A 16815-nucleotide genomic window follows, 5' to 3' on the forward strand; every position below is an offset into this window, starting at 1 on the left:
TTTTGCTACTCATGAATCATATTAACTGAACTTTTGAATGAGGCACAATAAGCCACAGCATCTCAGTGTGAAGTGTGGTACCTGTTCGTCTATCCTGCGCTGCAACTGCATGATCTTGTTCTCCATGCCGATGTTGAGTTTCTTGAAGTGTTCGACTGAGCGTGCCTCGATCTTGAGTTTCTTGAGTTCCCGCTTGGCTCGCATACGGCGGATGCAGCACTGCAGGTACACGATGGCTCTGAGCGAACGCTTGTACCACTGCCGCGCCAACCAGCCGCGGACCATCTTTTGAATGATGATGGCCTTATGCTCTCGCAGAAGCTAGACAAACAGAAAAAAACAACATAAATATTTAAATGGAAATTATGGAAATTAATAGTGATCATTCCAGTGACGGCGCAGTGAAATGTTCTCTAATAGCTTTTCTCTCTCACACCTTCTGCCTTTTTAATTTGCAGATATTACACATCCTGCCACGATAATCCACTGCCGATCAACAGAGCTCTGATGGCAGGAAAATAGAGGAGTGAGAGACAGTAAGTAATAATACAGCCGCAGCTGCTGTGGTCCATCAGTGGGACAGTCCCTACACTGGAACAACCTGCTGCATGTGAGATCACATGGCCAAACACACTGCTAAGGAGACATGAGGTCATCACAACACTGTGCTACTTCATACTCTTCCAGAGTCTTCAAAAACTCCAACCAGTGACTAGCAAGCCAGCAAAACACTAGGATGGAACAAAGAATTTGTAGGAAAGATCTCAGAACAAGATTACTTTTTTTTTTTTTTGCTCATCGCATCCTAATAGTCAAGAGTGGAGACAAATGCATAAAAAGGGTCCTATATTATGCTCAATTACAGGTTCAGAATACTACGTTTACCTCATTTAATGTTCAAAAAACAAATTTTTCTTATAATTTACATTGTTGCAGCACCTATTTTCACCCTCTGTCTGAACACTCTGTGTTAGTTTCAGTTTCTTTAAAGACCACCTTCCAAAAAGCACAGTCTGCTCTGATTGGTCCAGCCGGCTCCAGTCTGTTGTAATTTGTCTAAAAAAATATTAAGCTGCAAAAACTTACTGACCCCAAACTTTTGAGCATTAATATAAATTGAAATTTATTTTAGAATCAGTCACTTAGAAACACTCCTCTGTGTTTAAACCACTCTGACTGCAACTTTAACCCCATTCAGTTCCCTAGGGGTGTAGTTAACAGCTTTCACTGGTCATGTGTCCAATGCCTGAAATAATTTACTGGTTTCTAGTGTGTTAATTATAAACCAACCTGCCAGCATCATATGTTACCCGGGTGAATGTCAGTACATAACTAAGCCTGTTTAAATGTTACAGCAATAACAAAACTAAATTACAAATGCAAAGGTGCATGTAAATAAAAGTGCAATATTGAGAATAGAAGAGTAAGGAGTGTATTGTAGGGCAGTCAAATTGAAATTAGAATATTGAATATTTGTCGAATTTAAAACAAAAAAAAATAAATAAAAAAATCCACACTCAAAAAAAACTATGCATTTGAATTTTAGGTGTGCATCAGGCAGCCTTATCAGTGGCGCACGAGAAGAGACAATGATGTGAAAGTCTTTAATGTTTTAGTTAGCCTATCCAGTTGAACTCACCAGAAGTGGCGCTGCTGTGTAGTCCATTCAAAACATTGCAGAAATAGAGAAGCTCAATGTGGAGAATATCTAGGTTATGTCAAAACCACAACCAAGCCGCTCTCGCAGAACGCATTTTCTGCGCTGCTTTTACATTGTGCGCTAGACGGACACCTTTGACCATTGCATTCGCGTCTCGCACAAGAGAAAGCAAGTTTAGAAAGCCATGTAAAGTTAAAGGTGCAGTAAGTGATCTGGGAAATGCTAATGTTAGCCTGCTAGCATTGAAAGCATATGATCCCACCCTCTTTGCAAAAAAAAACATCCAAAGCCACGCCTCCTCCAAAACACATGAACGCGCACACACACAGTTGTTCTCTGCAAAGCGTCACAAGAGACGGTGATAAAAACGAACTCATGTCTCAAAGCACATAACATAATTTTACAATAATAATGAATGTAAACAACTTAGAGAGCTTGTACCTGACTGCTGCAGATTAAATTCGGTGTTGATACTGTTGACATGGAAACGCATAATTCCGAGTCTGACTGAACAGCTCCGGTTAAAACGTCACAAGTTGCCATTTTTTAATTACGGTAGTTATGGCGTGAACGCAGCATAACCGCATTGTTTTGATTCGGAAGGAACTGTAAAAGGTGGCTGCTGTTTGTTTGCAGTGCTCCGTGACTGATTTCTGTCTGTAATCTGAATAAACTGCATAGCACGAAATGTGCTGATGATGTCTGCGCGAACAGGGTGTGTGAAGGAATGTAAAAACATATGCTGACAGGCAGGTAGGACATCGTATTATTTCATTCAGACTGAATATAAAGGGCCCTGTCATACACCTGGCGCAACACAGCACCAGGCGCGACGCAAGTGTTTTTGCTAGTTTCAGCCTGACGCAGTTATCATTTCATGTCCTGTGCCACGTTGTTTAAATAGCAAATGCATTTGCGCCCATTTGTGCGATCATAGGCGTGCTGGTCTGAAAACGAGGTGTGTTCAGGTGCACTGTTGGTGTGTTGCTATTTTGAGGCAACTGAAAAAGACTGCGCCATTGATCAACTGATACCTGGTCTAAAGTCAAATGCGCAATTTTTTAATTTATTTTTTTTATTTAAAGAATGCATTAGTAATATGCGCCTATAGGCAGGAGCACAACGTACATACACTCTGCTTATTACACTCATAGGGACACGCGGCAGCACACAAAGATGCCAGATATTAAAAATAAAAGTATACAATGTAAAAAATTATTATTGTTTGCATAAAGATAAAAATGCTTTGGTGGAATCCGGCTTTGCCCATAGATGGTCTGCTTGTGCGCTTTAACCTTGCACACCAGCAGATCCGTTTCCTCACTAAAGAAGTATTCAGTTTTTCCGCTTGCAAATTTCACCATGTAAATAGCGAATCCGCCAAGGCGCGAGTGCAACTGGCTTTTAAAAAGAATGGAAGATGAGACTCTGACTGGTATATTGCATGTTATGCCCAAAACGCAGACCAGTTTTCCCATTGTTAAACTAGCAAAAGTGGATTCGGACACGCCCTAAGAGCACTTGCGCCGTGTGCTTTAGACCATGTGCTTAGATCGTTAAAATAAGGCCCAAAGATTGGATGAGCATTTTATGGTCCTATGCCTTCCACAGACATATATATTTATAAAAATACATTTTGACCATTTAACATAATGACTGCTATCAGGATGAGGAGACTTTCAACCAGTATATCCATTTTTTTGTTCTGTAGAGAATCACCTATTGCACCTTTGAAAGTAGCTCAACTTTTCAAAAATATGTTTTGAGACTTTGTTTATTTTTCCATACCATGGCTTTTCATGTTTTTAAAAGTAAATAAGAAAAAAAAAAGAAGTAAAAGTAAAAAAATAAGTACTCTGTGCTTCGCTTTGTATTAAACTAGGCATACATACATGCTGTTTTTTTTTGTTCATAATTGTTTATGCAATTTCTGAAATTATAATTATATTATTATAAACTTAGTTTAAAAGTTATGCACTTTTTTTTTAACATAGTCAAGTTATTTTATATTATAATAAACATTTTGTTCCAATGCATTAATAGTTTGCTCATTGCGCCATCTTGTGGCCTAAGGAGACAAGCCAAAAGTTTGTTTCCCTCTAACTTAAATTATGGCTTTTAAATTTTAATATAATTCGAATATAAGTAATATTTATGTATTATTATTACATTATTATGTATTATGTATTTATTGAATTTAGTTTTTCAGCCATTTTGACAGCCCTACTGTATTAGCAGTGTTTGTGACTGAGGCAAATATATTAAAGAACGTGTGAGAGTGTATTAGTATGTCTGGTTTCCTCCTCACCGCTTTGTACAGTTGTCTGGCCATGTATGCCCTGAGGATGCACTGCATGACCAGAGCAGCAGCCTGCTTGCGTTTGTAACATTTTCTCTGGACATACATGCGCTGGTACTTCTGAATGATGATAGCAGCACGTGTGCGACGCAGGAATTTTGCAAGACTGTGGGTCAGGAAGAACAATGTAGAGGTTAACACATGCAATACAGAGTGCAATAGTTGGGTTCCAGAAGTAAAAATTCTGTTCATTTTCTCCATAGGGAAAGTGATTTTTAACAATAACTTATAAACCCTTAAAGACAGATATAATTTAAGCTCCAAGATTGTAAATTGATGATATATGCTTTTGTTTAATCTATCAATTCACATTATTTCAACCTATTTTTCAAAGAACGGTGAAGAACTACATTACCCATAATTCTGAAGAAAATTCCACCAATCAGAGTTGGGGTGAGAAAACTGAACCAAAAAGATTTCTGCAGCGAACATCCACTCCCATGAAGCACCGCGAATGTCTCCATATGCTACTTAAATATTTGTAAATATGCGCATATTTTGCAATAAATGTAAGATATGTAATTTCTCTATATAAATAAACATTTTTAAATCAATACTTTTATACTTCATAATTTTAATTATGATTAATGTGATTAGATTACGATTACATCATACTCAATGCTTCATGGGATTTTGTTCTTTCCATCATTAAAGCCACTTGTACCTTTGTTTTTTTGTTTGATTTTCAAGTACTTTTTTGTTTCATATCAACATTTGTTATGTTGTGATTCACCTTGTAGCTGGCTGGTTTGGTTCATAGCTTTTAACTCTTTAATATATTTTTTTAAAATCCCTATGGGAAAAATGAATGGAAAACTTCCAGAACCATCTTCATGCTCAAAGTGGATGGGCACTCTTGCATTCTATAAGCTCCCTGTCATCTTATTTTGAATGATTCTGCTTTTCATAAATTTAGTCTGGCCACGGTCACTATAAGATTAGTCCCCTCCCCCTCACCAGCGGGCTTGGTATCCACGGACGTATCTCTGGATGGTTGTGGCAGCGTGTTTCATGCGCAGGTACTTCTTGCGCGCCAGCCAGCAGCGGATGGTCTTCTGGATGCGGATGCAGGCAGCACGCAGCTTATCTGCACGCAGTTTCTCCAGATACGCAACCTGCCCCGCTCGGAAAAAGATCTTGGTCTTGCCAAACTGGTACTTATCTTGATCCTATGGGAAGGACAAAAAAAAGAGAGAGAATTAATGGACATTTCATTTATAAGTTAAACTTTACTTTCAACAAAATTTTCTGTAGGAAATGTGACCATATTCTGTCATTCTGTTTTCAGGGCATTCTTGCTATGGTTTTGAGTGTTTTTAATCAAGTCAAAAGTCCACACTGAGTATCAATGTGGTTTTATGAGCTGAACTGTCTTCTTGTACCTGCACAAGTTTCTCCAGAACATTCTTACAGGTCATCTTCCTGTCCGTCAAAACATCTTTTTGTTTCATCAGGACACGATACCTGCTAAAGAACTCTTGATACGTCCACCTGACAAACAAAAGGAGTCATGCAAACACAAATATACAGTCAGGAGGTGTTTGACAAAAAGAGAGTTCAGTATGGTAATGTATAGATCTTCACTGTACCTAGATGGAAAACCAGCTGCAGAGATGCGGATTGTTTCCAAAACTCCACATGCACGCAGTTGCTGCACTGCCCTCTTGGGGTCAAACCTGGTAATGACGGAAATCAAATATTAGCCTAGAATCACCATCAATTCAGCAAAATCCACTGATATAAACACAGTTCAAATAGATATTTTCAGTGAAATCTCATGACGAATAAATATTAAGGCTACACATTGTCTAAACTAGTGAGCTGCCTACCTAGACAGCTTTTTGGGGCACGATTGGCACACACTCGATATGTAGTGAAATTATGCTACTTTTTGCAGTTTTGTTTAGTGCTGCGGGTAACACAGAAATGATATATGAAAAATTGTACCTATCTTAAAACTGCAGTATAAGGTGCCAGACAAAGCATAGGGAATTTTTTATTTAGTAGTGTTGGGAATCTTTGTGCATCTCTCGATTCTGATTCTGAGAAAAACAATCCAATTCTAAGGCAGTGGTTCTCAACCTTTTTGTCTCGTAGGCCCCCGTTGTCCAGCAAAATATTCAAAGGCCGTCCTCCAAATTCGCTAAGATATTTTACTTCTACTGTGATTTTGACAAAGAGGCTGGTTTTCAAACTTTTTTATTGATGTATTGAATTAATATATCTGCCGTAGGTTAATTCAACAAATAAAACGATTTAACAACAATTCATTTTGTGATTACATTTTGTTCCATATTCCAGAACTGTATCTTCAATAAAAACATTTATTGATTTTATGTTTATGTTTATTTTTAGAATTTAAATTTAGATTAAAGATTATTTTAGTGTATTAATAATAACTTGTTCATTTAAAGGTGCAGTGTGTAAACTTTAGGAGCATCTAGTGGTGAGGTTGCGAATTGAAATATGGAGAAACTACGGTGGCCAACACAGGACAAACATGTCATTGTCTGAGACAGAAGAGAGTAGCTAGTCAAGCAAACGTGCTCTGTAGAGCAGGTTGTCCATTTAGGGCTACTGTAAAAACATGCCGGCGGAAAATGGCGACTTAACATGTAAGGGGACCGCGGTGTATGTAGATAGAAATGGCTCATTAGGTAATAAAAATTTAACGGTTCATTATGTAAGGTCTTTATAGACCACTGAAAACATAGTTATGTGTATAATATTGCATATCTGTCAATAGATCCTTCTAAAATTTACACATTATACCTTTAAATACATTTATGTCATCCTGAGGCCCACTTGCAATTTGCTGAGGACCCCTAGTGGGCAGGTTGACAACCACTGTTCTAAGGCAATTCTTTATTGACATTTTTTTTTTTTTTAAACTAATTAATGATTTTACCAACTTTGAATATTAAATTTAGTTGCACATTATTATTAAATTAATTATAAGAACTTTTTTAAATAATTATCCATTTAAATAATGTAAATAACACTATGTACGTTACGAAAGCTGAGCTATATGCTAACGTTAATGACTTCCACCCTTTTTTTGCTCTCTGTTGTTGTGTACCTCTTTAGTCTACATATTAGAAAGCTGACAATCTATTCCAAAGGATCAGTGAATCTCAAATTATCATCAGTATATTTATTCTCAGAAAGAGAGAGAGAGAGAGAGAAAAAAAAAAAACTGATGAAAAACAAGAAAAACTGACGTGAAGGCAAATTTGTAATCGTTGGGTTTGATGCAGCGAACGTAATGAGGCGTAGTCGCATTCAGCGTTTCCATCAGCAAGTGCAGAGAGTTACGGAACTACGGAGAGAAAAGTAAATATTCATTCAAATTCTTACAGTATTTTCAATCTCATACACTGTCACTGCTTTCCAATTTATAAAACACAAAAATACAATTCATGTAGATATTCAAGAAAAGAGCTAGCTTCTACCTGCAGTCCGACTGTCTTCTTGTGTTCTTTGCTGGCTTGGCCGGCTTTGCTCTTGTCTGGTTTGACACTGAGGCGAGTGCGTCCTCCAGTGGTAGGAGCGGCACCGGTTGGACTCGTTGCTTTCTCCTCATCCTGGAACAGCTCCACCAGCAGGTCAAACTGAGAATTACAGCCAAGACAGACTTAACACAAGCCATGTGGTGCAGAGGGTGGTCAGAAACTTTACCATCCTTAGTCAGAGGCACTATTTGACTTAGAAATGAAGCAGTGATCTTACTTAAAAATTGTCATTAACGCTTAAAAAAAATTGTATTAAATTCAATTTTAGATGTTTTTATATTTTATATGTGCTTAATCCTGTTCTGTACACGGTTTAGTTATTTCCGGACGTCACAATCAGATTCATTTAAAGGAATAAGGATTTCAGAACAGCTAAGGTGAGTTGTCAAGTCAACACAGAGCAGAGTGCCTAAAACCCATGTTAGCTGTTCTAAAATCACTGTAAACCATGGCTTTACAGAACTTATTACTTTTATAAAATGGTTACTACATTTTCTTGGCAAGGTTTCATAAAATAAATACACAACAACAGTAATACTGATGTAATGGACGCCACAGGAGTATTTTACAACCTGTTTTGAACGTGGCTCAGCCAATCATAATCAAGGACGTGAACTATCCACTTTATAAAAGAGAATTCACTCCTGAAAACTTCAGGAATTCTTAACAGGTTAGTTCACCCAAAAATAAAAATTACCCCATGATTAACTCACCCTCAAGCCATCCTAGGTGTATATGATTTTCTTTTTTCAGATGAATACAATCGGAGTTATATTAAATAACATCCTTCATAAAAGATATCCACATAACTCTGGGGTTTAAAAAAAAAAAGTCTTCTGAAGTGTTTGTGTAAGAAAAATAGCCATGTGGTTATCTTTTATAATGGGTGGTTGCACTTTTTGGGCTTCAAAGTCTCATCCTCTATTCACTGCCATTATAAAGCTTGGAAGAGCCAGAACATTATTTAATATTAGTCTGATTGTATTCATTTGTAAGAAGAAAATCATATACGCCTACGATGGCTTGATGGGGGGGTAAATCAGGGAGTAATTTTAATTTTTGGGTGAACTATCCCTTTAACCAAATTGGGTTAAACGGTTAGCATTCATGCTTTTTTACAGGCATGAGACACTTGAGCATTTGTCACTCCCAAAACCTAGCAGTGTGTTGTAGCCTTTGTCAACTGACCTAAATCTGTACATTCAAAGTATTACTTTTTTTAAAATCCAGAACAACTCCAAAGTAAGCAAAGCATAATTAACAATCATGCACGTCAAGACAAGCAAATCATTATACAGTGGGATATTAATGAACAGAAAGAGCCAATGTCCCTAGGGTCTCGTTTACATAGATCGCTAAGAGATGCATTCTGAGGGACACTAGGGCTGGTACTAAGCAGCATGCAGCCTAAGCAGAATAAGAGTCCTTATGGGACCAACAATTTAAACATCAAGTCCCCACACAGCAAACAAACAAACTTCAGCTCTGTGTTCAAATGTTTTGCCTATTCTTACTTTTTTTAGTCTATGTATAGTACATATGGATGTCTTTGGATGTTGCATTTTAAAAGCATAGTTCACCCAAGAATGAAAACTCTGCCATTGTTTATTATTGTTCTTAACCTGGATGTTGTTTTTTCTTCTTTTTTTCATTAAAGGGATAGTTCACCCAAAAAAAAAATTCTGTCATCATTAACTGAACCTCAATTTGTTTCAAACCAGTAACAATTCCTTTCTTCTGCAGAACACAAAAGAAGGTAGAGTGAAGAATATGGTTAACCAAACAGTTGATAGGCCCCACTGACCTCCATAGTATTCAAAAAAGTACTATGGAAGTCAGTGGGGTCCATCAACTGTTTGGTTACCAACATTCCTCACTCTACCTTCTTTTGTGTTCAACAGAAGGAAAAACTCCTACAGATTTGGAACAAATTGAGGGTGAGTTAATAACAGAATTGTCCATTTTTGGGTGAACTATCCCTTTAATTACCTTGATTGTGGCAGCCTGAATGAACCAAAAATATTTTACACTTCTCATAAAATAAAAGATCTCTAATGTTGTGTTTTGAGCCATTGCTTTGGCAAAGCATCAGTCAATCAAATTAAAAGGCTGTGAATATCATTATCTTAATTATATTCAAATTGTTTGGCCTCCACTATCACAACTGAAAAGAGGCTTCAGTCCACTTTAAATGCAAAGAGTTTTTGGTCACTGAACAGCTCTTAATTTCATGCTCAAAGTACACCAAATTGATGAATTTAACTTTAAAATCCCAAAAAATTTTCTACTGCGGCAACATGCCCTCATAGTCTGACAAAATCCAGTTTGAAAGTTTTTTTTTTTTTTTTAACTCATCTTTGATTTGAGTGTTTCAATAAAAGGAAAAACTTTCACTAAACAATGACTACAATTTCAGTCCATTCCTCGGATAAAGCTCAGGTTTATGAATCACATCAACCACTTTTAGGGTGCTTTTTTTTTTTTTTTTTTTGAGCTGGTCACTATAAACTGAGAGTGAGTGAGTAAATAATAACTAAATCTTAATTTCTGGGTGAACTGTCCTTTTAATAGTGTAAAAGTGTAGTCCAGCGGATTTCAAAATGTTTAAATTAAACATATTTCATTCTGTCTGAGCAGTTGAGTTTGTTTGGATGGTGTTTGGAGGCTCTAGAGCTGAAGCAAGTTTTAATTTTCAACAGAGTCAATGCAGTACTGAGATTGTGCCCCGCAGAGCAGAAAGCAGCAGATTGAACATGCTGACACACACACACACACACACACACACATCTCTCATACGCACAAACTTCCAAACCATCCAATCTTAATTTTTTGTATCTACTAGACAGCAGTGATTTTAGAGAGACAGAGAGCTAAAGAAACAGCATGTATATGCTAAATTTTACCTTCTGCAGGGGTACAGGTTGTCATGTTCACAAACAACACATAGACAACATGACACAATGATGAGAAAATAGAAACAGAATTAACAAATGCAGAAAATACAGATACATCAGGCAGATGTATATAGTTTACTAACTGAATCGCAAAGCAGCTCAGACACCAGCTCTGAACCATATTGTTATGTTGGCTTGACAAAGAAATACTAAGTAGGCCTATCATTCAAAATTTTTCTTTTCGTGATCCATGCAAGAAAGGAGGTCAAAGAGGATTGGACTCACTTCAGATAACATATTTCTATCAGTGCTGTCAATTGATATAAAAAAAAAAAAAAAAAAAAAAAAAACGAATTAATGGCACATTTTTCTGTAATCATGATTAATCACACTTAACATTACAAAATTTGTAACATTTTATACTGTAATACAGATTTTCACATTGAATCTCCAAATTAATGTAAAAACAACATGAAGATGGTATATTTTAAATATTTGTTTAATGGCATTTTATTTTACTTTTAAGTAAACTTAAAACAATCTTCACATAAACTCATAATAAACATCAAATTTAGCTGTGCATTTAAAGGGGACATATCATGAAAATCTGACTTTTTCTATGTTTACGTGCTATAATTGTCTTTCTTAATGTGTTTAGTTAGCACGTTGCTAATGTACTGTTGAATGTGGCTAAAGTTACCATTGTTTCTGACTGTATTCACGGAGACCAGAGCCATGTCGTAATATTCATTTTTAACCCGAAAACGTGTGTAGTCTGTATAATTCATAAATGCATCTTCATTCTTATTGAGTCTCCAACAGTGTGTAGCTTTAGCCACGTTAGCTGTACATCATGCTATAAAACTCATTCAGAATCGAATGTTAGCAAACATTGACAAAATACATGCCATACCTATGTGATCTGACAAACAGTTTGTAATGATCCATTTTGAGAGTTATATTTGCTGTGTGAGCTTCTCCTGTATTGTTTATGCCTCAGTGTATTAGAATTGTAATCTTGGGGGCGGGCAGCACAAGCTCATTTGCATTTAAAGGTACACACACCAAATCAGCCCTTTTTTTTTTCTTTCACCCCAAAATAAGCAGTTAAAACATGGTATATTAAAAAATCCATGGGGTATTTTGTGCTGAAACTTCACAGACACATTCTGTGGACACCTGAGACTTATATTACATCTTTTAAAAAGGGGTATAATAGGTCACCTTTAATAGAGAGTGTTGTATATAGAGTAGTAGTGATGTTTAGGTCTCTGTCAATATCAGCTCTCTTTGAATGATAGCTGTCAGTTCATTTTTTCAGTTTATTTTGTGCATTAATTTTCTCAGTAAGTAAGAAAAATTGCTTAATTTAATCACTGAAAATAACATTATTTTTGACAACCCTTGAGGGAAAAAAAGCAATAAGGTTTTGTCAAGCCAACATTAATTTTTGTCTTGATGAATCAATTCAATCAAATGATAGACACAATGAATGAATACTCATTGAAAATTTTCAGAAGTTTTAAGGATTTTTAGCTGATGTCTGGCTTTATTTCTAATTTATAAGAAAATATAAATGTGTACATAGATGAAGTAAGCAAACACACACACACACATGATGATATGAACAGTTGATTAATGATATGAATGTGAAGTAAAAATGAATATGGTAAAAACAGGTGACCTGTGTAACATGTGAAGTGAAGGATTTGGATTAACCACTAACAGACTGATCTGGATAAGCACCAGAGAGCCGAGCCTATTACTGATATGAATTGTTAATTTTAAATAATACTTGACTTAAAGAATAATTCTGTCAATTTTTCAGTTTAAGGCATTAATATTATGCCCAGGCAGTTTGGATTAGTACGGCATGTGTTTGCTCTTACCGCACACATTTACTGCCTCACGCTGAGGAGAAAAAGCGTTAGAGAGCATTCAGAAACCCCCAGATACAGATGAAAATTATTTGATTTTACAGACTCATAGAATCACAAGGCACTTAAAGTTCACTTACATTTTCTAAATAAAAACATTTGAGTAAAAACTAATATGTAATATGGTAAATATGAAATTGGCCAGTTAATGTTTTAAGTTTACAAGTTATTTTTCCTATTACTAGATAAGGATTTAAAAAAGAAATAAAAAAGAAAAAGTAAAGCCATTTTGTAGAAATCAAAATCAAGCCCATGAAATATGTTAGAGCTAAGCATAACTAGAAAAATGTATAGTCGGTATAAAAAAAATACCATGACTTGTCCATGATTTTTCAACATGTTATACATTTCCATGACCTTTCTAAGGCTGAAAACAATATTTCTTTATTTCTTTTACTGTGGGAACATTCTCAGAATGTTCTGGCAAGGTTCTCTCAAAGTTATGAACTAACACCCTTCCAGTAATGTTAATAGAATGTTTGTTCAAAGTTATCTGGTCTTTAATAATGTTCTTAATACATAGTATTCTAAGTAAGGTTCTTCATACATAGTATAAAACTTTATTTATACAGTACATCATTCATCATTCAATGAGTGTTTTAGTTGAACATTCATTTAAAGGGTTCCAAGTTGTTCGAAACCTGTGTTTCTTTTTTTTGTTGAACACAAAAAAAGATATTTTAAAGAATATTGGTAATATTTTACGACACAGACAGTTTACGGCACCTATTGACTTCCATAGTAGGAAAAAAAAAAATACTACTGAAGTCAATGGGTGCCATCAACTGTCTGGTTACCAACATTCTTGAAAATATCTTATTTTGAGATACAGGTCTGGAACAACATGAAGGTAAGTAAATTATGATAAAATTGTAATTTTAGGGTGAACTATCCCTTTAAGAAATATATATTTTTAGAACATTTCTTAGAACATTTTTGTTAGCTGGGAAATACCATGGTACCATGGTTTATATCAAAATGCTATGGTATTACGAGCTGATTTGATTTGAGCCATAAGTTTTGGAAACTCTAATACTGTATACAGAGCCTTTCATCAGTGAGCCTGTGTCCTGATTACGAAATATGTTTGAATACCTTCCTGAAAAATCCACAAAACACACCCCAGACCCTGAAGGCACAACTGACGGGTAAGGTTTGACTTCATAACAAGAGCAGGTATGCACTAGCGTTCTGTCTGAACCGGTCACATTAAAGAGCAGTCAGAGCTGCTGAGTCATGCAAAAGCTCACATTTAGGGCATAAAAACAGCTATAATCTTCTGATACTGTGACTCAAGACACTGTAACATAATGAACTAAGACAGGACAAGAATATGTACGGATTCAAAGAACTAGAAATATGAACATCTACTTCCCTGAGCTGTGTAAATTTCATGTTGGAACTGCGACAATGAACTGCACTAATGCTCCTTTACCAGCAGATGGCGCCGTTCCACTGACCTTCTCACACTTTAGGCCTCATTTAAGGTCAAAAATCTTGGATGAAAACACCCTGGCTACAGCTAACACTGATTTTAAGGCTGGTTTTTGTCTCACTATACAGGCAATAACTTAACCAAAACTTTCAGTTTTGGGTTTATAATCAGGTACATTACAGAGACAATTTGAAACTTCCTGGCCATTTTTACCAAAACATTACAGCCCTTGTTTATAAGCTAATAGAAGGCCTTCTTATGTACTAATTCAATAAGTGCTCTTTCAGAGAAACAGAGAGGTATTCACTCACCTTACTGGCCTTCAGAACATGTATCTGCTCCTCATTCACTGTATCTTTATTCTTCTCCAGAAAACCATCACACTGATACTCCACCTGACAGATACAGAAAGACATTAGAGGTTATCATATAGGGAAGAAAATCCATGAACGAGTCTCTGAATATAGTTTCTGTTTTTTCCTACATAGCAGTATACAGTAATTACATAGAGAGCAAACTGAAATTTTTACATCCCCCTTCTCGAATTTTTGATTAGTCTTTAGATTGAATTTTTGAATTGCTTTATTTTAGTATAACTGAGATATTATTATATTATTTATTCATGTTTTGATGAAAATGTTATATTTTCTGTTATCATTCATTTATTTTTGTCATTTTAATTATTATTTTTAAAATGTCTATATATTTTTATTCATTTTAATTTCAGTTTTAGTTATTTTAGCAAACAAAAGGAATCAAATCAATTCCCGAAGGACATCATCAAGTCCCGTCCTATATTTTTTCTCATTCATGAAGCCCTTTCGCTTAGTTATACGTCACAATATGGAAGAAAATACAATTTTAACTTTGATTTCATTCCAACTTTAATAAACGATGTAAAAAAAATGTCTTCACTGTGAGTTCATGCTACCTGATTAAGTAATCTTAACCAAATGATTTTTATTGTAACGTTACCAAGATTTTTTTTTACTTTTTTATTTAACATTTACTATTTTTAATGTTTACTTTATTTTTATATATTATATATGTTTTATTTTGATTGCTTTCATTTTAAAATTTCAGAGTTTCGTCCTTCAAATAATTATAACCTTTTCAAACTTCAAACTTTCAACCCCCCTGCAGTTCCTTTACAAACCCCAGTTTAGGAAACCCTGACATAATGTAACATTTTGATGATGACAATTTTTAACATTTAACATTTTTTTTTTGTTTGTTTGTTTCTCTTTGTATTTTAATATCAGTACTATACAAGATTATGCTATTAAAATCTATGTGATAAACAAGTTAAGGCTAAAAGTAAGGTCAAAAGTAATCAAAAAGTAGTCAGATTACATTACCTAACATGTGTAATGTAATATATTATGCTACTAACTACAGCTTTCATCATTTAATTTTTTAGTCAGTAATGGACTACATTATGTAAGCAATCTACCCAGCACTGTTTATAACTGAGAGCTCCATTAAAGTCAGGTGCACACTGTCAGATTTATAATAGTTCTTCACGAATATTGCTTGTCAGACTGAACGAACATGATCCCCGATGTAAGCCATGTCATCCTGTGGGATCTCAGTTGTCATTAATGTCAGACTGTAGCATTCATTTTGATCATGGCTTCTCTTGGAAAAAAATGAAAGATAATGTGTGTGGAGCAAGTGGTGGTTTGATGTTGTCTCACTAATTGTGTCATCAGGTAGTTCCTATTGGTTTTAGATTTGACGGTCGTCGTAGGAAAAGTCAAACTGCAGGAATGTGCATCAAATCTTCCGACACTGCCAGAATTTCATCAGAAGTAAAATGTGATTGCAACGGTCAAACTAACAATGAAAGACTTCAGATTTTGGCCTAGGATCCCAAAGTGTGTCTCAGACGGCCAAAATGTAGCTAGAATCGTACAGTGTGAACCTGGCTTAAGTCTACTAAAGCTACAAAAGATAAACCACCCAGAAAAAAAATAAAAATAAATATTTTACACAATGGGTACAAATTACATGTTATATTATGTATTCTATTAAATTTATATTATTTAGGGTGTCATCTATATTAGTAATGCTGATTAGAGAATTAAAGAATTAGTTCACTTTAAAATGAAAATTACCCCAAGATTTACTCATCCTCAAGCCATCCTAGGTGTGAACACAGTCGGAGTTATATTAATAAATATCCTGACACATACAAGCTTTATAATGAAAGAGAACGGGACCAACCAGTTTGAAGCTCAAGAAAGCGCATCGATCCATTATAAATGTAATAATTTTAAATTTATTAATATAATTCCGATTGTATTCATCAGAAAGGAGAAAATCATGTACACCTAGGATGGCTTGAGGGTGAGTAAATCTTGGGGTAATTTTCATATTAAAGTGACCCAAACCTTTAGGTGGAGCCTGATTTATCCTTGAGGATGTTTGAGAAAGCACCTGCTAACGCTCAAACCTTGATTTGACTGTGTGTGTATTAAATATCTTTCACACACTCTAAATGTGGCTTATGATATCCATCCTCCTACTCCATGAGTGTTTCCTCACAGATATCATACACCATTTCTAAAAACAGATCAGCAGCCATCAGAAGCTCACATGAGCACCCCTTACATGAAGCACACAGGAGACCTGACTCAGTTGTTTTGGCATTAGCATGTTTCTAACCTAACAGAATGATACTCTCTTAAGTTGTTTTTTTTTTCTTCTTTTTTTTTAGAACTATCTATTCATATTTATTAGTTTATTAGAAGTGAACTTACAATGTCTTAAAATGCTAGACCTGTTTCACATACAGTTCATCTGTGGCCTGTCTGACAAGAGTTTCTACAAAGGCATCATTAAATCAAAATTGAGAATTTTTTTTTTTTAAAATAGAATTTTGCATTGTTTTATGCAAATATTGCATTGTTATAAATGATTTATTCATTTATTTTTTGTGTCCTCATAATTTTCGATCAAAGTAACTTTGTAATCTCTTCTCTGATGAGGTGTTTACTGGCACGAGGGCGGGACAAC

At 35.3% G+C, this 16815-nt stretch overlaps 1 protein-coding gene across 1 annotated transcript in view; it reads right to left on the reverse strand.

Moving 5' to 3' along the window:
• myo5aa (myosin VAa) overlaps positions 1-16815 on the reverse strand; it is a 104993-nt gene that overhangs the window by 33692 nt on the left and 54486 nt on the right. Inside the window, exons 14-22 of the mRNA XM_067389827.1 lie at positions 14109-14192; positions 13823-13825; positions 7472-7630; positions 7241-7338; positions 5609-5695; positions 5402-5510; positions 4977-5188; positions 3969-4125; positions 82-321 (exon numbers count right to left, since the gene is read on the reverse strand). Of these exons, the coding sequence (XP_067245928.1) occupies positions 82-321; positions 3969-4125; positions 4977-5188; positions 5402-5510; positions 5609-5695; positions 7241-7338; positions 7472-7630; positions 13823-13825; positions 14109-14192 (1149 nt within the window). The remainder of the gene's footprint in view (positions 1-81; positions 322-3968; positions 4126-4976; positions 5189-5401; positions 5511-5608; positions 5696-7240; positions 7339-7471; positions 7631-13822; positions 13826-14108; positions 14193-16815) is intronic.

Source organism: Chanodichthys erythropterus, chromosome 7 (genome assembly GCF_024489055.1).
Source record: "Chanodichthys erythropterus isolate Z2021 chromosome 7, ASM2448905v1, whole genome shotgun sequence".
Taxonomy (NCBI): domain Eukaryota; kingdom Metazoa; phylum Chordata; class Actinopteri; order Cypriniformes; family Xenocyprididae; genus Chanodichthys; species Chanodichthys erythropterus.